At 48.1% G+C, this 20874-nt stretch overlaps 5 protein-coding genes across 6 annotated transcripts; 2 read left to right on the plus strand and 3 right to left on the minus strand.

Moving 5' to 3' along the window:
* The first annotated feature begins 262 nt into the window (after positions 1 to 262).
* Positions 263 to 985, plus strand: LOC6597550 (39S ribosomal protein L30, mitochondrial). The gene is made up of 2 exons (XM_002022763.2): positions 263 to 431; positions 499 to 985. The coding sequence occupies exons 1-2, from the start codon at positions 304 to 306 to the stop codon at positions 911 to 913; spliced, it is 543 nt and encodes a 180-aa protein (XP_002022799.1). The 5' UTR covers positions 263 to 303; the 3' UTR covers positions 914 to 985.
* Positions 904 to 2076, minus strand: LOC6597551 (torsin-like protein). Its single transcript, XM_002022764.2, has 2 exons — positions 1875 to 2076; positions 904 to 1815 (listed from the first exon to the last, which is right to left on the minus strand). Exons 1-2 carry the CDS (start codon positions 1999 to 2001, stop codon positions 1001 to 1003), a joined length of 942 nt encoding a protein of 313 aa, XP_002022800.1. The 5' UTR covers positions 2002 to 2076; the 3' UTR covers positions 904 to 1000.
* Positions 2077 to 2276: 200 nt separating this feature from the next.
* LOC6597552 (nuclear cap-binding protein subunit 1) lies at positions 2277 to 10348 on the plus strand. The gene is made up of 7 exons (XM_002022765.2): positions 2277 to 2525; positions 2603 to 3941; positions 4005 to 4108; positions 9099 to 9587; positions 9659 to 9783; positions 9863 to 10051; positions 10110 to 10348. Exons 1-7 carry the CDS (start codon positions 2483 to 2485, stop codon positions 10221 to 10223), a joined length of 2403 nt encoding a protein of 800 aa, XP_002022801.1. The 5' UTR covers positions 2277 to 2482; the 3' UTR covers positions 10224 to 10348.
* Positions 4134 to 6962, minus strand: LOC6597553 (atrophin-1). Its single transcript, XM_002022766.2, has 3 exons — positions 6622 to 6962; positions 6342 to 6553; positions 4134 to 6274 (listed from the first exon to the last, which is right to left on the minus strand). The coding sequence occupies exons 1-3, from the start codon at positions 6667 to 6669 to the stop codon at positions 4171 to 4173; spliced, it is 2364 nt and encodes a 787-aa protein (XP_002022802.1). The 5' UTR covers positions 6670 to 6962; the 3' UTR covers positions 4134 to 4170.
* A 2604-nt stretch (positions 10349 to 12952) lies between the features above and the next one.
* Positions 12953 to 20563, minus strand: LOC6597554 (acidic phospholipase A2 PA4). Of its 2 annotated transcripts, XM_026993111.1 has the most exons (4): positions 20358 to 20563; positions 14622 to 14787; positions 14106 to 14558; positions 12953 to 13377 (listed from the first exon to the last, which is right to left on the minus strand). In XM_026993111.1, the coding sequence occupies exons 2-4, from the start codon at positions 14774 to 14776 to the stop codon at positions 13278 to 13280; spliced, it is 708 nt and encodes a 235-aa protein (XP_026848912.1). In that variant the 5' UTR covers positions 14777 to 14787; positions 20358 to 20563; the 3' UTR covers positions 12953 to 13277. The 2 variants fall into 2 exon arrangements, with proteins under 2 accessions (XP_026848912.1, XP_026848911.1); XM_026993110.1 differs by lacking the exon at positions 20358 to 20563 and having other exon boundaries at positions 14622 to 15334.
* Between the last annotated feature and the right edge of the window lie 311 nt (positions 20564 to 20874).

Here is a 20874-nt window from a genome sequence, read left to right on the forward strand (position 1 = left end):
ATTGCTCTGATTGCTAATACAATTAATTTAAAAACAAGTCCAATAACTTCAGCTTATCGCACAAAACTATCGGTTAATTTTTGTTGAAATAATTCAAATTCGTGGATAAATCTGACGTGAAACCACAGAAAAAGGTCTATTTGCTCGAAATTCAGAGAAGGTATTTCCGTTGATGATATATCCCACAAAAATTTGCATACCAATATTTTCAACACACGAAATGTACATATATATCGATATATACTATTTCATAACACCTGAGGTTGCCCCCGCTGTATTTATAATTGAAAACCATTCGACAAAATGAACCTGGGACGACTTCTGAGACCTCTCCAGGTTGGCACAACGCTGGCCCGCAGCTATGGAAAGCACAACAAGAAGTATCTTTACAAGGATGGCAAGAAATACGAGGGTATTATATACTACCCCAGGTAAGCGGCAACCAACAGCAGACCATTATGAGTGAGCCCCATCTGATTGATATTTGATTTGCCGTAGAACTTCTGACCATCAGGATCCGCCTATAGAGCCCGCTAAACTGTTTCGCGTGCAGCGCATCAAGCCGATGAAGGGGAATCCTTTCTGGGAGAAGCGCATCCTCAAAGACCTGGGCTTGGATGGCAAACAAAGCGACTACACGGTAGTCAAGAACATACCCGAGAACAATGCCCGTCTGTGGAAGATCAAGCATTTAATTAAGGTGACACCGGTCACGTTTCCATATGGGGAGCCCACGGCGCAGGATGTCAAGTACACGATACTCAAGGATAATGGTGAGTGCCTGGTCACCAAGGACATTGGCCAAGTGGAAGTGCGCACGGAGGCTCGCGAGGCATTTGACCAACAACCGAAGCGCCTTGACACGGACCTGCTGAGGAAGGATTCTCGACTGAAGTGGCTCAATCCTTGGTGAAAGAGAATACGCCTGTCTGTGGCGTCTTTATTACTTTAGCAAAAATAAAAATATCAAATGGACGTGAATGTACGCTTCGCGCTACAGCTAGTTAATGGCCATGGCCACCTTCTTGTCGAGCGTCTTACAGCCGGAGCTGACAAACAGGGCATGAATGCGATCATAGGTCATTGAGGATAGGATATCGTTGATGATATTCCTATCGGGCGTCTTTTTCCACCGCTGGAACTCCGCCTCCAGGCACTTTAAAACGTGCGCCTTCTCGAGCGGCAGGAATGGTATGTAATGATCGATTACATATGACTCAATCAGGCTGGTTTTCTTCAGGCCTCCGTCCATGCTGTAGGCAACTTTCTGTAGCAGCGGCTCATAGTCGCTCAGACGTGTGTCTTCGCGCAGTTTTCCCCCCTTCATGCTGTTGCCCAAATGTTCGGAAATATGGGTGCCACCGTTGTTTGACAGAAATATGAATATGGCTTGTGTGTTGTCGATTTCATCGTCGAGGCCATTGTAGTCCAAAAGCGCTTTGAGCGTGTCGAACACGCCACTAGGCATTTTTTCGACTTCGTCGAATATGAACAGGGAGCGGGGACAGTTGGTCAAACGTTTGTGTACTTCTCGGTCAATGTGTTCCTTGTAGGTGGCCACATGCGCTGCTTGTGCGAAGTTCGCTCGTCCCAGGAACTTTGCCACATATGCGCTTTTCGATCCCTGCAAGTAAAGAGCTTGGGCTATCTGATCGGCCACAAAGCTCTTACCAGTGCCCGGCCCGCCATGAAAGCTAAGCACCAGTGGCTTTCGCGACTTGACCTGGGAGCTGAAGTGTGCAGACAGTGCTGATATAATGTGCGGGACCGCAATATGCTGGCCGTACACTTTTTTTTGCAGCGACTTCTCCAGCGCTGCAATAGTAAGCTGAGAGTTTGGTAACAAGTAAGAAATATATTTCAGTCAAGTTTACCTTGTACATTGGCCGGAATGCTTCGGACGTCGCAGCATTCATACAACCTACAATAGGTCTGGCCCTTGAAATATGAGATGCCGACGGAGGCAGCCCCTATGGCGGCACCAATTGTCATGGGCTCCATGCTGTGGGAGCACCGTACCCAAAATATCAAGACACCAAAGCAAAATTGCAGAAAAGAAACCACATATTTACGATTCATGTTGAAAAATGAGCCTCTGGAGCCGGGTGACTGTTTACGGCATTTTTTATACTTTTCGGTATTTTTGGGGGTCCAAAATGAGCCGACGGTATATTTTGAAAATGAGGCGGTATGTTTCGGTATATTTCTGAGGATCGGACGGTATATTTTGTCGATAAGTCCGCGGTCACACTGGAAACGCCGCAAGAAAAATTGGAAAATTAGTGCGTTAATTTAATATTTTTAATAAATAACAAACCATACCAGACGACTCGCATCCCCAAGGTGCACGCAGTAAGTAACAAAAAACAGTCAACAGCGCAGCAGCAGGAGCAGCCGAACCCGTACTCGAAAGTGTTGTCGCGTGTGCCGGTGGCAAAGAGATACAAGAAGAGCCAGCTTTAGTGTTTAGCGTTGTGGCAATATGAGTCGTCGTCGTGCACACGATACGGAGGACGAGGGCTATGGTGAGTACAGCGCAGATTCCACTCGCGTTTCACTGGTCCAACTGAACTGGGGATGTGTGGCATTCATTCACTTGCAGACCATAGGCGAAACAAACGGAGGCGGGTGTCTGAGAACCAGGAGATCGAGGACCGCCTCGAGTCGCTGATATTGCGCGTGGGCGAGCGCAGCACATCCTCGGTGGAGTCGAATCTCGAGGGTCTGGTCTCTGTGTTAGAGGCCGATTTGGGCACATTCCGTTTGAAGATCTTGCGCATCCTCTCCGACTGTGCCGTCCGTATGCCCGAAAAGTGTACCGTCTACACGACACTGGTGGGTCTGCTGAATGCCAAGAACTACAAGTTCGGCGGCGAGTTCGTCGACCACATGGTCAAGACGTTCAAGGAGTCGCTCAAGATGTGTCGCTGGGATGCGGCCAGATATTCGCTGCGATTCCTCGCGGATCTGGTCAATTGTCATGTGATATCGGCCACCAGTCTGCTGCAGCTGCTCGACACCATGATCGATGTGTCCAACGAGGACACAGTGCCTCAGGTGCGTCGCGACTGGTTCGTTTTCGCCGTCCTCTCCACCCTGCCCTGGGTGGGGCGGGACCTCTACGAGAAAAAGGAGTCGGCACTCGAGTCGCTGCTGCTGCGCATCGAGGTGTATCTGAACAAGCGCTCAAAGAAGCACCACAACGCCTTGCGGGTCTGGTCGTCGGACGCCCCGCATCCGCAGGAGGAGTACCTCGACTGCCTGTGGGCCCAGATACGCAAACTGCGGCAGGACAACTGGGCCGAGAAGCACATACCGCGGCCGTACCTTACCTTCGACACGATATTGTGCGAGGCGCTGCAGCACAATCTGCCGCAGATCATACCGCCGCCCCACAACGATGCCTTCGTCTATCCGATGCCCTGGGTCGTCTATCGCATGTTCGACTACACCGACTGCCCGGACGGTCCGAATCTCCCCGGCGCCCATTCAATCGAACGCTTCCTGATCGAAGAGCATCTTCATCACATCATCGAGACGTACCATCACGAGCGCAAGGACTGTGCCGCCCAGCTGCTCAGCTTCCCTTTCAAGCACAAGATCCCGCTCGAGTACTGCATTGTGGAGGTGATCTTTGCGGAGCTGTTCCACATGCCAACACCCCGCTATCTGGACATCTGCTATGGCTCCATACTGATCGAATTGTGTAAACTGCAGCCGGCCACTCTGCCCCAGGTGCTGGCCCAGGCCACCGAGATCCTATTCATGCGCATCGATTCGATGAACACCTCGTGTTTCGACCGTTTTGTGAACTGGTTCTCGTACCATTTGAGCAACTTTAAGTTCACATGGTCGTGGGATGAATGGGACAGTTGCCTGCTGCTCGATGGCGAGCATCCGAGGCCCAAGTTCATACAGGAGGTGCTCCAGAAGTGCCTGCGGTAAGCAGACGAAACCCCCATCTCCTTTTATGGCCACATATCTAATGTTTCCCCTTCCTGTAGGCTGTCGTACCATCAGCGCATCACCGAAATGATGCCCACCACATATGGAAAGCTCATACCTCAAGTGCCTGTCCCCAATTTCAAGTACGCCAGCGAGGAGGCAGGTGAGTCTCTTCGTCCAACTATCCCTTTAAATGTACAAATGTATCTTTATTTTGGGATAAACTTAACTAAAAGACACTTCATTCTCATCGTCGTCCACGATAAAGGGTATCTCCTCGCCATTATCCCCCACCTTGATGCTAACCGATCTGCTTACTGATTTCTGGGTGAGAACTTCAACCACATCGCTGCGTTGTGGCAGCAGCGGTGGCGGTAACGGTGTAGTCTTCACTGGAGTTGCAGCTGGAGCTGGAGCTGGATCTAGAGCTAAAGCTAAAGCTTCAGCAGTCTTTGAGGATAAGGCTGTTGCTGGTGTCGCTGTTGTGGTTGAAGTGGTACTAGTGCTCGTGCTGGTAGAGACATAGGCTTCATGGCGATAGCTGCTCTTGGCCTTGCTATCCTGCTGCTCCTTGCGGCGTCTGGCCCACTTGCTCAACGCTGGCTCTGCTGTGGTGGAGGTTGTAGTTGTCGTAGATCGTCCAGCAGTTATGCGCGGCGTTGTCCGATAGCGACTTAAATTCCTCAAAGGACTAAAGTGTGTGGAGGTGGAGACAAAGCTGCTGGAGCTGCTCACAGTGGGAGCGGGCGTTGAGAATGTAGCTACTGTTGTCGTTATTGTTGTTGTTGGTGGAGGAGGAGGAGGACTACTACTGGTCGTAGTTGTCGTCGTCGTAGCTGGGGGCTCTTCTGTTGTGGGGGAGCTAGTGGCCAATTCGGACTGTTCCAAGCTGCTGGCTCGATTTTGCTCTTCCTCCTGCTCTCCTTGTTTCTCCTCCTGTTGCTCCTGCTCTGGCTCCTTGTTCCTGCTCATGTCCCTGTCTCGCTCTATTTCCAGATGTTGCTCGTCCAGATGCAGCACATCAATGGGATTCTGATGGACATACAGTGGATCTGGCTCGGAGTAGCGATACACTGTCTCCTCCAGCGGTTCGCTTTGCACAAACGACTTGTCTTCTTCTTCATTGCCCTCTGACATGCTGGCATAGATGATCAGCGGCGGCACCTTTGCCGTTTGGTATTTTGAGGCCTGGCCAAAGATCTGAGGACTTCGGACGAGCAACTCCTGTTCGGGATCCTCGTTCGATTCGTAGGACTCGTGGGAGCCGGAACTGGAGCTGGGAAAGAGCACAGGCTGCCGCTGCTGCTGCTGCTGCTGCTGCTGTTGCCGCTCGTATGCATAGAATCCTGACTCTGCTCGAGGCGGACTCTGTGTGGCGGCATGCGGGCGATAGTTTACCTCTGGATCGCCGCCTAAACCGCCGCCTGAACCTCCGCCCGACGCCACATAGAAATGATGATGGAAATGATGTGTGACCCCACCAACAGCAGCTGCAGTAGTAACAGCAGTAGCAGGAGCACCACTTGGTGGTGCCCCCTTCTCTGGTTGCACCTCTGAATATCGCACTGGTGGGGTGTCCAGTCCAAGGTGGTCCGCTGACGGACCCAGCCTCACCACCGGGTAATTCGGACGGAATGTGGTTGGAGCAATGAAATTCGAACGCAGCCCCAGATTGTAGAGTCCACCCCCTGGGAGGGCCATCGGATGAGGAGGAGGAGGAGGAGGCGGAGGATGTGCTGCTCCTCCCTTGAGATACTCACCAATGTTGAGCTTCGGCGGCAGTGGCGGTGGCGGTGGCTGGAAGATACCATGGATAAAGGTGGCCTGCGACTGCGTCTGCTCCCGCTCCCGCTCCCGCTCTCGCTCTCTCTCCCGCTCGCGATCCTGTCGCCGCTGGGCAGCAAATCCTCCGCCGAGAGCGTCATGAGCGTGAGGGAGCCGTGGAAAGCTCCCCGGATAGTCGGACTCCTTCTGGATGTAGCTCATCTGGTATGCTGGCGCTGCTGTCCGAGGAGGCGTCAGCGGCGTAACGCTGAACCTTATCTCGTAGTGGTAGTGGCGTCCCTTGTCGCCATCCCGATGGCGGATGCGCTGCACCTGCCACAGGGCACGCCGCTGGCCAGAGCCAGCAGCAGCACCGCTGGTGGTTGTGCCCTCGACAAAGCGATAGCTACCGTTGCTGGGCAGCTGCTCCAGCCATCCCGTGGCCAGGGTGATGATATCCCCAAAACGGGACGGAGCCGGCGCCGCACCACCCGTTGACGACTGTGCCAGTGGATCGGCGGGAATAAAGGGCGTCTGCAGGAAGTCATGGTATCCGTGCAGCTGGCTGCGATGGACAGGAACAGGAGAAACATCATCAAACAGAGGAGAAGTCTGTTGTGCGGAGGACCTACCTAAGATTTCCGGCTGCTGCACCCATGGCGGCGTCCGTGAAGAGTGTCACATAGGTGACATGCTTCAGGGTGCGCTCCCAGGGACGCAAATCCTCGCACGCATCCTTCTCCTCGTAGAAGAGACGCTTGCCCGTCAGCTGCAAGCCCTGCTTGGGCGTCAGCACCAGGTCCCGTCCTGCCCCGACACCTACTATGGCATGCCCCGAATGCAACTGCAAATGGATGGTAGATGCATTGATGGAGGGGTTGCCTCTGGAGGTCAGGTTCTCCTTCAACTTACAAATGCCATGAGAACCAAGCCCAGAAGGCAGCCAAGATTCCTCCTCATTGTCTCCGACTCCGGCAATCACACATCAACCGAAAAGTACACAAATAATAGTAAGAAAAAAACAAAACAAAAATATTCAAATATATTTTTGGAGACGGATACGTTGTCGTTGCGTTTGAGCAGCGCGCGCTTGAAAGACCGACTGAAACGCGTCCCCGATTTGCGCTCGCTAATAATCAAGCGGGAGACGATGCTGCCGCTGTTGCTGCCACTGCTGCTGCTGCTGCTGCTGCTGCTACTTCTGGTGTCTGCCTTGTGGTATCCGCCATTTGGAGCTGCCTGCTTTCATTGGGGCAGCCAAGCGATGCGTCGCCGCCAGCAGGCGTACGTTTTGTTTATTTGCGCAATACGCGGCCGACTGTGCTTAGTTTATTTTTTTTTTGCATAGAGAAGAGCGGATTTATGCAACACTCTCGGTTCGGGGGCGGTGCACCAACAGCGCACCCTCTAATGCTACAGGTTTGGGTGTATCTCCTGCCCGACTGGAAGGAATACCCTGTCCTCCTAGAAAGGCAGGCTGCTGCGAAGAGGAACATATAGATATAGATATTGGACAATTATTTATTGAATTAACTTTAATTTAAACTTGTATATCAATTTATGTGGGGAATATAGAGAACTATTATCCTTGTATCTATGTACGTTTATCTTACAATTGAGAAGAGGATCTAGTAGACGATTCTCTTCTCCAAATTGCAGAGAACTTTAATCCTATTCTACATTTATCTTCTCAAAAGTTAGAGAACTCTATTGTACTACATAAAGTTCTAAAAGTAAAGGAATCCCCTCTCGCTGGAATCTTGGAATCCATACGGAATAGTTTGCTCTTTCCCTTTCCCTTATTTTCAAATGTAGAGTATAACAAACTTCGGGCATTGATTTTGATCTACTTTTGTGTTGTGCTTCTTAGGTTTTTGATTTCATTTTGGCTATAGCCTACGTTTAAGACAAAAAAAAACACAACTTTTGCCTTAGATTTCCATTCAGATATACGTTCGTTCGGTTCGCTTCGGTGAGCCACTCGACTCCCCCTGAAAGCAGGGGTTCTCTTCTGCATATGTGGTTCCGTATCGCGATTTCACCTTGCTAAGGTTCTCCGTCTTTCCTGCCGATGATCTGAGATCTCTCATGGAGAGATGATGACCTGGGGGAGATACGACCCCACCCAATGGAACGGGCTGTGTTGTTACCGGATAACATTGAACCACAGTCGGAGTTTGGACATGCCCGCCCTTTCGGACATGCTCAATTTGAGCTGGAAATCAGATTCCCGTGAAAAGGTTCCCATTTAATTCTGGCACTCAAAGATTGTCGCGGAGTTGGAGAGTGCTTTCATTATTATACAAAAAATCCCACCCGCCCCGACTGTGTGATGACTGTGTGCGAACGTCTCACATGATCTTGACATGCAAACCAAGTCTCTACGACAGCATTGACATTGTCTATGTGAAGAGCAATGGGAGACTCTTTTTGGGAAACTTGAGATCGAAATTGGCATTGGTATTATTTTGGCAAAACTTAGAATCTCCATCTGGGAGATGGAAGACCATTGAAGAGCATTGGGGTATTCTTTGAACGGGAGATTCAAGAGGATTGGAACATTCTTTAAATCTTAAGAATAGAGACCATTGAAACTCTTTAAAAAAAACTGAAGACCAAAGATCATTGAAGAGATGATAAAAAGGGGACTGGCACTCTTTTAGAACTGCACATAAAAGGGGCACGTGTTGGGCACGTTCTTTGAATTTACGATGGAAGACCGCTGGAAACTAACACACAGAAGAGTCTTGGAGCTTCCTATGAGCTAATAAATGAGCATATATGTATCTAATATACTCGTAATACGTACAATTGCTGCCCTGATAATCGGCCAAGTCGAAATGAATTCCGCATTTGCCAATGCATTGACTTGCCAAATGGCCGCATAATTAGCTCCGTGCTTCGCTTCTCTTCTGCAGTGGCTCCACCACTGCCATTCCGGCAGGCACTCTGACATCGCCTCACCGCCACACCGCCACTCTGCCACTTTGACATAATTGAAGTAAGTGCCAATAAACTGCATGTAATGACAGAGCAAGCGGGTGCAAGAGAGGCAGCTGGCAGAGCTGGAAGCCAGAGCACAACCATCATTAGTAACGCACCAAACAGAGGCAGTGGCAAACCCCAGTGGGTGTTGTGTGTGGTGTGGTGGTGCCGCTTGGTTCCACGCCATGAATCACACATATATGTATGTGTATGCGAGCAATGAAATGCGAATTGCAACGAAAGTGTCACCTCAACCGAATGGGGGGGATGCCGAAAGAGCAGCCAAATCCATTCCCATTCCCATCCAGGCCCCTCGAAATGCCTTTACAGACACCATACATTATCTCGAATCATTTCCTGACTTTCGTTTCTCCTCTCTCTCTCTCTCTCTGGTTTTTCTGCAGCAAGTCTACCTGGCACTGCGGTGGCCCATCAACTGGTGGTGGCCATACGGCAAAAGTGCTCGCCCGAGGAGGTGGTCAACATTCTGAAGGAAATACCGAATAGCGGCTATAGCGGCGAGGAGATGTCGGATGGTACCTTTAATGCGTTGAAGATTGATGTTTTTGTACAGACGTTGCTGAACCTGGGATCCAAGTCGTTTTCGCACAGCTTTGCGGCCATCTCGAAGTTCCATTCGGTGTTCCGCGCCTTGGCGGAGACGGAGGAGGCACAGATCTGTGTGCTGCACAACATCTACGAGCTGTGGTCGTCGCACCAGCAGATGATGGTCGTGCTGGTGGATAAGTTGCTCAAGCTGCAGATTGTCGACTGCTCGGCCGTGGCCACATGGATATTCTCCAAGGAGATGACCAGCGAATTCACCAAAATGTATCTCTGGGAGATCCTCCATCTCACCATCAAGAAGATGAACAAGCACGTGATCAAGCTGAGTGAGTTGTCAGAGCAGGCGCATCTCCCCCTTACAGATCGTTTCTTTAAACCAATGTAATCTCTTGACCAGACACTGAGCTAAGCGTGGCCAAGGATAAGCTGTCCAAGGCGGACTCCTCGTCCAGCGAATCCGATGAGGACGCACCGACAAAGCGCAAGAAGCCCATCACGCATGCTGACAAACCCTCCGAGGAGGTAAGTTCTACACGCCATCATACCCATATTTCCATTCACTGATTGATAATCTCTCTCCCTCTAATTTTCTCTCTGGCAGGCGGTGGAGCGCATGGAGGAGAAACTGGAGGCAGCGAATGTGAACCAAAAGCGTTTGTTCCTCATCGTTTTCCAGCGGTTCATCATGATACTCTCCGAGCATATGCTGCGCTCCGATACCGATGGACGTGACCCGGATACGGACTGGTATCGTTGGACCATTGGACGTTTGCAGCAGGTCTTTCTAATGGTTAGTCCATCCTTCATATCCTCAATGGAATCCACACTAATGGCTTGCCTTCTTTTAGCATCACGAACAAGTTCAAAAATATAGCAGCACTTTGGAGACACTGCTGTTCACCTCCGACCTGGATACACACATATTGGAGGTGTTCCAACAGTTTGTGGCCTTGCGTGCCTAACAAAAGAAACAGAAACGAAACAGAGGACGAAACCTACTATAAGAACTGTCAGGGGCACTAGAAGCACCCAATAACAGAATTGACAACAATCCAAACACCCAAATACACACAAAAACATCCAATTAGCTCCATTTCTATATATATATTTTTTCCGAAAACTGGTTTTATATAGACATCTTATAGTCTCTGTTGCAATTATTTAACGTGTTTAATAATTCTTATAATATTCATTCATTTGGCTTTCAAAACCCTCCATACACCCACACCACTCCACCCCAAGAAACACAACATCTATGCCTAAGCCTGAAATTTTTTTGTAATATGTAAACAGACGACAAAATCAGAAGAATCAACAGAATTGAGAATAAAGTCCAAAGGGAATGGTTCTTGATACATAAAAAAAAAAAAAAAAAAAACCATCAAGAAGGTTAGATCAAACTATGTTTATATGATTTCAGAATAGGAATATATTGATATTGAGGTATTCAGGTATTGAGAAAATGTGGGAACCCATCTCGAGGATTCGGTTGGATAAGTCTTTGCCACACTCTGCGCTAAAAATACATAAAAACGATTTCAAAGAAAAATAATAAAAATCATAGCCTAAACCAATAAATAGATAATTATAATTATAACTAATGAATAGACCAATCACAATCTAATAGAAATATCCACCTTCGGCTAGTAGATAATTTTTTCAACCTCTGTAGATGTGGATATTACTGCCCATATAGTGCTCAAAGCCTTACTTGCCATCATTAAACGTTCAGAAGGAAAGTCAGAGATATACATATATACCCTCCCTTAGATATGAGGGTTTCGTCTAGTCTCCCAGAAATATGCAAGACTATGTCTATGAGTACAATATTTTGGGGTTTCTTTATGACTCCTGTTTCATGGGCAGCATTAAATAAACAGAGCATGGGGCCTTCAAGAAAGGTAATCACCAAACTGACCTACGAATATATTGTCCATTCTGACAAACCATATGCTATAATGATGGTCGGAAATCTACTCGTAGCTCAAAGCAAAACAAAGCAGGCGGTACATAACTACTTATTTAATAACACATTTTTTCAAATGAAAGCGGAGCTAATAGTTTCCCATTTATATTCAAATCGTAAAGAAATCATAGTTGATTTACGTTTGAAATTCCCAGTATAGTATTTGGGCAAAATGACTTCTTCCATAATCCTGTGCATCGTTTGTTTGATGATCGTAAGGAGTACCCGCAATGGCATTGAATTAACTCTTTATTCAATACCGTACAATCGCAGATGATCTGTCTAAAGATTCGATGCGCTCAACGGATAACCAATAGGGATAAGGAGCAAACCATGTCAGCTGAGAATGATTTTCCATGGTTGCCAGACCCAGAGGTCGAAGAACTCGTTGTGGTGGGCTCAGGGTCGGGCCCCATCGATCACAAGCCCACGTACTGGATGCTTCTGTAAGAGAGTCTCAGTCGCGGCAGTCCTCTTGTCTGCGCATATGTTGCAGACCTACAGACATACAGACAAGTAAATATTAATTGGAAAATATAAAGCACTTATTTCATACATACTCGTGCATTTCAATGGATACTTTAACTCGAGGTAACGCCAGCGTAATACTAATAGTTTGAAGAACAGGATGGGTTCCAATTCAAATCTACGATCCACGGTCTACGTTCAGTACCCACCTGCAGCTTTTAGTCCCCATACCACTGCTGTTTTTCACACACTGATCGAAGCTCGAATATGAGTATGACCTGAAAACTTATATTTGAAAGCAGCCAACGAATTACAAAGTCATGTTGATAGGTTCTCTATGTTTCAAATGCATATTTTCCATTAAATATGAATATATTTTATGGTGGAACGTGAGCGGACGTGCATTTTCCATGTCTCCATTTCTTTTTCCCACAAATAAGCAGTTGGATTTACCGATAATGATGATGATGATATCGAGCATTCATCATATAGTCTCATTTGTCTGAGGGAACGGGTTAACATTGCTGGAATAACGGCCAATAATGCCCATTTCATAAGTCGCATAATTCTAATAGTTCGCTTGAACAGCATTTACGGCACTCACCTGATTTGGACCGTACTTTTAGGAATAAAGCACCACCTAAAAATATGTCTCATTGTTTGGCTTTCGAGGTCTGGACTTCTTACTGTTCTTTTCAATTATCTCGGTATAATACTCTTAACTAGTTCCTAGGACTTTACTCATATACAAATTTCTTTTTTGTTGATATTTTTCTCTGATCCTGTCTTGGTATTACCCTTTTTTACAACAAATCCCTGTCACCATCCACGTTTCCCACCTGGTTGACCGCCTGGTTATCTTCTGTGGATTTATCAATTTTCAGTGGCTAGCCGCCTTCCAAGCTCTGTTCATTTTCTCTCTCTTTCTCTCTATCGGCTATCGATGTAGAGCCGCGCCAAGGGCCGCGGCTCACAAAGTGCCCGCTTGTTTTGCTGCTGTAGGCATGGTCGTCTCCATACGCACAAGGCACAAAGTGCAAATAGGAAAAAAACAAATGCTCCCCCAAAGATTTAATTAGTTTCAAGCTCTGAGCAAAATCCTTTTTCGCCAGGTGAAATCGTATGGACCAACTTTGATACCCAACATTTTCGCCCACATGGGGGTAAATACGTATGTATTTTATATAGTATATATGTATGTATATTTGTCATCTTTTTGTATATATATATATATATATATATATATATGTATGTATATAGATCTGTTTTTGTTGTATGCTCTAAATATATGAAAATATATATATTTTCCTATTTAGTTTCCATGCTGTTGCTTGAACGTTTGGCATTGGCTTTGGTTCAGGATTCAGATTCAGATTCATATTCATATTCAGGTTCAGGTTCAGGTCGGCTTCAGGTTCAAGAGCAGGTTAAGAAAAGCGGATACATCATATCGATATGACTGTGCACGTCCTATAGCTAAACTTGTAATTGTAATTGTAATTGTAATTGCTTTGTGTAGATTTGTAACCGTTTCCATTAGTAGCTTGTCCAGGTCGTCATCTCGCAATTTCGCTTGGATCGTCTAGGAAGAAGTGCGCGGCTGACTGGGTACGTACTTCTCCGATGGCTGGTACTGCCACTGGGCACAGATGGCCTCCTGCTCCGTTTCATTGTAGCCAGCCCTGTGGGGAAAAGGGTGGCAGGTGGCAAAGCGGCGGGAGAGAGACATACAGAAGGGAAGGGAGAGCAATAGTTATGGATAATAGTTCTCAACGAGTTTATTGGAGGAAGTGGAGGTGGTCAACTAGCTAATGGATATGCCGAGCGTGAGGGGGAATTGGAATTGGAATGGGGAACGGGAACGGGAACAGGAGCAGGAACAGGAACAGGAATCGAATCACACATGCATATGGCTAAGTGGACTGGCTCTACTGGCTCTACTGGCAGTGACTACTACTTATGACTACTAATACTACACGGGAACAGTCTTCTGAGCTCTCTCGGCTCCCACCATCAGCTCCAACGAGAGCCGTAGCTACCATAGCCATATGACGACCCTGGCCCTGGCCGCTCGTAGTAGTAGCCGCCTGGCGGCGATCCCCCGAACCGCGGTGGCAGCTCCCTGCTGACGGGCGCATGCAGGCTCTCCCAAAGAAGACGCGGCCGCTGGACCACCTCACGGATAATGTTGACTGCCGCCAGGCCGACGCTGGCGAGCTTAACGCCAAAGCGGCGGGCCGTGAGCTTGGCCGGGGCCAGGGCCGGTGCGGCGGCGGCCAGGGAACGACTTTGCTGCACTGGATGGGCCAGGATCTTGGCTATCAGATTGTCCCCGTGCGGTGGAACATAAAGGTCCGCCTGCCGGAACTCGGCCGGGCACTGATTGGTGCGGTAATAGAAATCCTCGAACCTCTGGTGCGCCGAGCAGGGACTGCGCTCCTGGAAGCACGTCACCTGCACCACATTGTAGAAGATCGCCCCCAAAGTATTGGCCGTCTCCGTGTTGGCCGCCTGCAGGCAGCGCCGGAATCTCGCGTCGCAGTCACAGTGAGAGCGTGTGAAGGTACCCCGGTTACACAATCCCCGCCTGCACTCGCCCACGTTCAAGACATCTGGGCACATGTCGTGCTCGCGACAGCATCTATCCTCCCGCGTATGGGCGCCCAGATCGTCGTAGCTGGTGGCCGCTGTCCCGGGGCCACACCATTTGGTCCCCGGATAGATGAAGCCCAGGCCGCCGCGGAACTCATGACCATAGGAGCCCTGATGCCGGCACACCTCCTCCAGCTCCATTACGGACTCGCGCGGCACCTGGCGGATGCGTCGTGGATCCGACTGCAGCAGCATCCGTTGAATGTCGCCGCTGGAAGAGATTCACCACGGGAAATGGAAGATCTGAGGATATGTGTTTCTATGAGTGACTCACCGATCTCTGTGCATCTTGCAGAAGGGATGTCGGGACGAGAGTTCCACCATCACAGTCATGGTCATGTCCGAGATGAGCACAGCCGATCCGGAGCTAGGCGGCAGCGTCGCTCCTAGCCACAGCAGCAGCACCGCCAACGGCAGCGCCTCCTTCATCGTCCTGCCGGCTATAAAAGGGAGAAGGACGAAAGAAGCAGACAGAGAGCTGGAGTGAGTGATGTGCTTGGACGAGCTGTTGGACCGACAATGGTATGTGGGCCAATCATTAGCAGCTGAATGATGATCGCCCGCAACTGGTGATTTTGCATTTCTATGGCCCATAGATATGGTCTGACCTCTGGCCGGCCACTCACAGAATCCCCCGACGGCACACTGTCGCCAGCTCCATTCGAATGCGGCATCGCTATCCACCCTGGCCCTGCGAGCCCCTTCCCGCAAACTATTGAGCCACTGTAAAGCGACGATCAAAACAAAAGGCAACACAAAACAAATGTGAAAAAAACCGCCACAAAAACGTCCAAACGACGAAAACAATTTGCAAAACAAGAAGAGAAGGAAGTTTGCGGAAGTTCGGCAACCGAAACTTTTGATACCCTTTCAGGTACCCATCGTTCCTACATATGTTACATCCGAAACGGCTGTTTATCCGTGGAGGCATTTTCAATTATTTCATCCAATTTCAACAAAAGTTTCCCTAGAGCAGAAAGGATAAGGAATAATACATACATACATATGTGTTACTGCTAACATCTGCCCAAGAAACATAATACCCTCTGTCAGGGTATCACAAAAGACGATGGATTATAATGAACGGTAATATTGCGTGGTGTGTTGCGGGCAGGGAGCGAGAGAACGAACAGCCGATCAGTAGAGCGTCATGGGGGGGAGGTGGGCAGAGGGAGAGAGCGCGAAAACCTCGGACGAGCGACCTACCCCAAAAGCCCGCTCTTTCAGTCAGGAAGACGCTTGAGTGCGGCTAGTATTTATGTATAAACGCTGTCGCTTGCCGCTGGCCGCCGCTTTTGTGGGTCAGTTGAAGGTGGAGGCGTCAGCTTGTTACCAATTCTTGTGCTTCTTCTCTTCTTTGCTTTTGGCCAACTCGAAAAGGTGAAGGCCAGAACCGGCTAGGTCTGTCCATCTCTTGTTAATTAGTCAAAGTAGATGACGCGAGCCGCGCACCAAACCGGGGATCGGTTCACTATAAGAGTTGGATTCTACTCCATGCCACCACACCTTAACGTTATTATTTGGTTACTTCTATAGCCAGGCCAAGGAGCTATGTATGTACAAATGTACTATTTTACCCATCACGTTCCGCTCAGGTTTAAAGTGAGAAAATAATTAATGATGACAGTTTGTAGCCGCTTATTATAAGTATTATTTATGTTGTTTGCCCAATTGTTTATTGTTTTCTCAGTGCGGGCCTGAGAATGACCGCGAGAGTAAGAGTGAGAGTGAGTGAGCCAGCTGTCCTCACTGTGTACATACACACATACATATGTACATTTGTAAATGCACCTGTGGGGGAGCGTGAGAATGTGCCGTGTGCATTGTGCGTGCGAGTTAGTAAACTCTGCGGCCATTGTTTGAGTGAGCTGTGGAAGCAAGCGGAGCAAGAATACGGTAAAGAGAGAGAGAGAGAGACTGGTGTGGTGTGATGGCAGGACTGCTCTCTGAGCGGTTCTACATACGAATATGTTCTTTACACTAAATCTTGTCAGGTTGTTATTAACATTCTTTTCACTCGCATTCATCTATTCATTTGCCTCTCACTCCCACTCACCAGGACTATTTACACACACATGTGCGTTCGATGACAGCACTTGTTGTCTCTTACCATCCTCTCTGAACGACTCTCTCACCAACAACAGAAACAACGGCCAGAAAAGTAACACAGAGCTTGAGTAAATTGTGAGTGCAGGTGGAACCGCAGCAGGGAGAGCAGAGTGCCTTGAGCCTGTCACTCAACCCACCACCGCTCTCAATGAAGTAAAAGAGACAATACATAACGATCAATCCCAATTTCGCATTAATTATCGCACTGACAAGTGACAACAATGTATTATAAATCTATAATCTATTATTAGATCTTTGATTGCCAATCGGTTCTACCAGTAAACATAACGAATTAACCATGCTTAACAGCTGACCTAATCAATTTGCAATCACCAAAGAGTGAGGCATCTCTTCTGCTGCCCCTGCCCCTGCCTCTGCCTTTGCTTCTCTTCTCCTTCTTTTACGGCATTGGCTTATCTTCTGAGCGATCTCCAACTACGTCGCCGTTTGCTGGCGTCGTCACCATTACCGTTCGCATAATTTTCAATGTCAATGCTTTTGCTTTTGCTTTTTAATTTCATGGCATAATAAGCCATGGGGCCCCCTGTCTCCGTCTGTGTAGCCATCGCAGCTGCTCCCTCTCTCCCCGCCGCCCGCATGTCAAAGTGTGGCAAAGAGTGCGAAAGAAAACGAAAACAGAAAATGAAGCCTGGCTGTAGAAGCCGAAAAATTTGATACCCTTTGAAAATTATTGATACAAAAAATTGTGACCATTTGTATCACTTTTTTTAATTTTAAGCTAAGAAGAACACACGTTCTTCATGAATTTTCATTTTAAATCGGCTTCAAAGCTAAGAGACTCCCTATTGTACATCTTACTTTTGTTTCGTTCACTGCCCGCCTTGAAAGGGTATCAAGAAAAAGCTCAAAAGCGAATCGAGATCGATCGCTGGCTTTGCATGCCTGTAAGTGTACTGGGCTTCGACGCTGATTTATTTGTGTGTGTGCGTACAATGACCGCTGGATGCCTCTCTGCCTGTCTGCACCACCCCTCCTCCTGCTGGCGGAGCACTTGAGCCGTTTATAGATCTTTCGTGTATGCTCAAAAACTATAACTCTTGTTTTATTGGCGCCTCCCAAAACTGTCACTCAGCAGAAAGAGATCAACATCAGATCAGACTCAAACACCCGATGGTAGTGTGTGTGTGTGTTTGTTTTTGGGGGCCATTAAACCTCGGGGAATGTGCCTGTACCTTGGTTTATGCCTGCCAGAAAAACGAATGAACTTTGGCTCCCACTCCACACTGCTGGTGCTTCTGGACCTAGCCCTAGGCGGAAATATCTTCCCCTAACTAGTCCGCCCGGAGGGGGGACAGGCGTGTCTCCGATCCATACATCATCAATCAATGCAGCTGTGTGAGTGAGTGTCTCCTGTACGGGTAACAGTCTGCAGCACTGGGAGCCCTTCACTCTTAACGCATCCGAAACTGGTTTCAGGCAGCAGCACAAAAGTCTGTTTGCATTTTGAATGTCACGCTGTTGTTATTGTGGTTATTGTTGCAGCCGCCAACTGATTCTGAGTGAGCGTTGCCATGTAACAACAATAAAAACTCGTAATCCCCCCGAATCCCCAATGCCCCCATGCCGTCCCCGACAAGAGCACACGGCGAGACATGTGTGTGTGCGTACTGTCTGCTGCGGTACGTGGTAATTGCTGGACGATGGACGCTACCACAGCCCCACACAGATAGCCATCTCTGTAATTGCCGGAGCAACCGGAGACGACAACCTTCCGACGTGCTCGACTGTGACCTGGCCCAAAAGGAACCTGTCCTTGTCCATTTTCTGATATTGGGGTCAAGTTGAAGATCAGCAGCAGCAGCAGCAGTTGCAGAAGCAGACACAAACTTTCTAGGATCTGTATTTAGGTCGATCGATTTATGGCATATCTATAGGCACACAGGCAAACAGACAAACACCTCGCTTTGTACCGGGAACCAGATGGAACGAAGACGGGCCATCCATCAAGCGATGGTACGATCGAACGTTGGGTGGATCGGGTACGGATACACGGATCGGATCGCATCGGATCGGACTCGATTGGATTGGATGGACAGTGGCGGTCATTGAACGCCTTCGCCGAAGGTCGCCCCATACGAGCAGAGACAAAAGATATGCACAGTCTCGATCGGAAACTGAAACTGAAAGCGACCCCCAGGCGCTAATTGCCATGCAATAGAGGAAACCCAATCTCACACGGCCTATGCGGTGGATGGGGGTGGCACGGCAGTGTGGCAGTGTGGCAGTGGCAGGGGAAACTATGTGATGGCTGGGGGGTAAAGCCAATCGGAAGTGAGCCAAGAACAAAGGTGTTTACTTTCGCAATTGGCCAACGGATCGTCGAAGGGGGTCTAGAACCAAAACACTGTACATACAGTACATCCACCGGCCGAACACGAGGGTAAATGACCTTCTCATCACCCCCCGCAAATCCCCCCAAGCCCCACCAAAGACTATCAGTTCATTCTACCAATGTGTGCTAATCACTGAGTCAATTTCGCAGCTTGTCGAGGTAATGTCTTGTCAAAGATGAATGTGCGAAAAGCGCCCATGGGTGCAGGGGGGGGCAATCTCGGTATCTGGCCGATCGGCCCCACAAATATTTGGCCACATCGCCCAGGCTAGAGTCTAGTGTCCACAATTCCGCGACTCAAAAATGGAGAGGTGTTTGCCATGCAAATGCCAGACGTTCTGTTGGGACTTGGGGTGCGGTTTGGGTGGGGCTTTTGTATCCAAGAGATGATGTTCCAGCTGCTGTCATAACACCCATCTACAGATCTACATACTATGTATGTAATGTTGTATCAGTAACATCTCAATCACATTCAATTAGTTACGTAAAAACCCTTTCGATAATATCGATCAAGCTGATTCAATCACAATCAATCAATTACTTATTTATCTTGTATTTTGCTGTATTTTGTAAGCAATAAATATTAGTTATATTTCCCTCTAAAGTTCCTTTTCCATTCCATACGATAACGTTTGTATTAGAGATCCTTTTCTCATTCTACTTTCTTTGGAAGCTTTTTTTATAAAATCAAAGAAGAACCAAACCAACAGTAACCAAAATCAAAAAGAAACAGAAACAGAGAGTTATCCTATATACCCTTTTATGTGCAAGTATCATCTATAATTTTTCCTAAGGAAAACTGTCAACTTTCCATTTCTTCGATCAGGTCTTTAGGCTCCATAAGAAATGTGCCGTAATTCTTAATCATTCCTTTCAAAAGTTTTTCATTGCTAATTTCAACATCTTTATACAAATAATTTAGTTTTATTTCAGAATAAGGATATTCTGAATATGTATCTTTAAAAATCTCTAAAGTTCCTTTTGTGCATTCAAGCCGTTTAAAATTGTTCCTTTTAATGTTTTTATCCTTCAGATATAGAGAATATTACTCTATGAAAAAAAGACTTCCTCAGGGACTCTCTCGGCTTTTCAACCCTCTCTCTCTCTCTCTCTCTCTCTCTCTATAGAGCTTACAGTTTTTCCACATTTGTTCTGTTTAACGGTTTTTCCCACAATTTACGCTTTTCCGCCTTTCACTCTTGCATCCCAAATGTGTGTCTGCTTTAATCACAAGGCCGACTGGTTGCCTTCACCTATTGACATTTGGCCCACAACACACAGGCCACCCCACCCTCACCCTCCTGACTGTCAGCCTGCTCTGGCCCCACCCCCAGTCCAGGCCCACACACCCTCGCCGTGGCCTTCGTGCGTAAATGACCTTCAAAAGGCACCAACACCATCACCACCGCCAGCGCCAGCAACACCAACAAGAAGGACACGTGTCTGCACTTCACAACACAGGAAAAAACAACAGGAAACACAACGCAAAACAATAGAACAAAAATGGTTCGAATATCCTTTTTAACCGTTTCGACCGATTCAATTTACCTGATACGGTTCAAAAACAAAAAACAACTGTAACGAAATGGGCTCTTGCTTTTGAAGGGTTTTGTTCGCTTTTTTATGGAATTGAAATTTGGGTTTCCTTTTTCTGGAGAGAGCTGCCACAGGACGGCAGCAGGGTCTACGGGAAGGAGGAGGACGCGTTAGAGGTGACGACGATGCTCGGAGCAAAACATTTCCGCGACGCGTTTGCGGCGCAACTGAACTTGATTCTGGCGCGTCGGGCCATGTTAAACTTGGACTTGGCCAAAAAAAAAAAAAATAAAATAAGAGAAAAAGAGAAAAATACAAATTGAAAAGCAGCCGCCGCCGACGACGACGACGGCGACAGCAGCAGCAGCGGCGGCTAAGAAACAAATTTACAAAAACAAGATCCGCCGCAGCAGCAACAGCAACGGCAACGGCGGGGGAAGCAGCAGGCAGACGGACTAGAAGCTTGACGCCGCCGCCACCGAAAGCCGACGGAAGCTGCTGCACTGGGAACATGCCATGGGCGTAGCCA

The sequence above is a fragment of the Drosophila persimilis genome, unplaced genomic scaffold (assembly GCF_003286085.1).
Source record: "Drosophila persimilis strain 14011-0111.01,24,50 unplaced genomic scaffold, DperRS2 tig00000804-arrow-arrow-pilon, whole genome shotgun sequence".
Classification (NCBI taxonomy): Eukaryota; Metazoa; Arthropoda; class Insecta; order Diptera; family Drosophilidae; genus Drosophila; species Drosophila persimilis.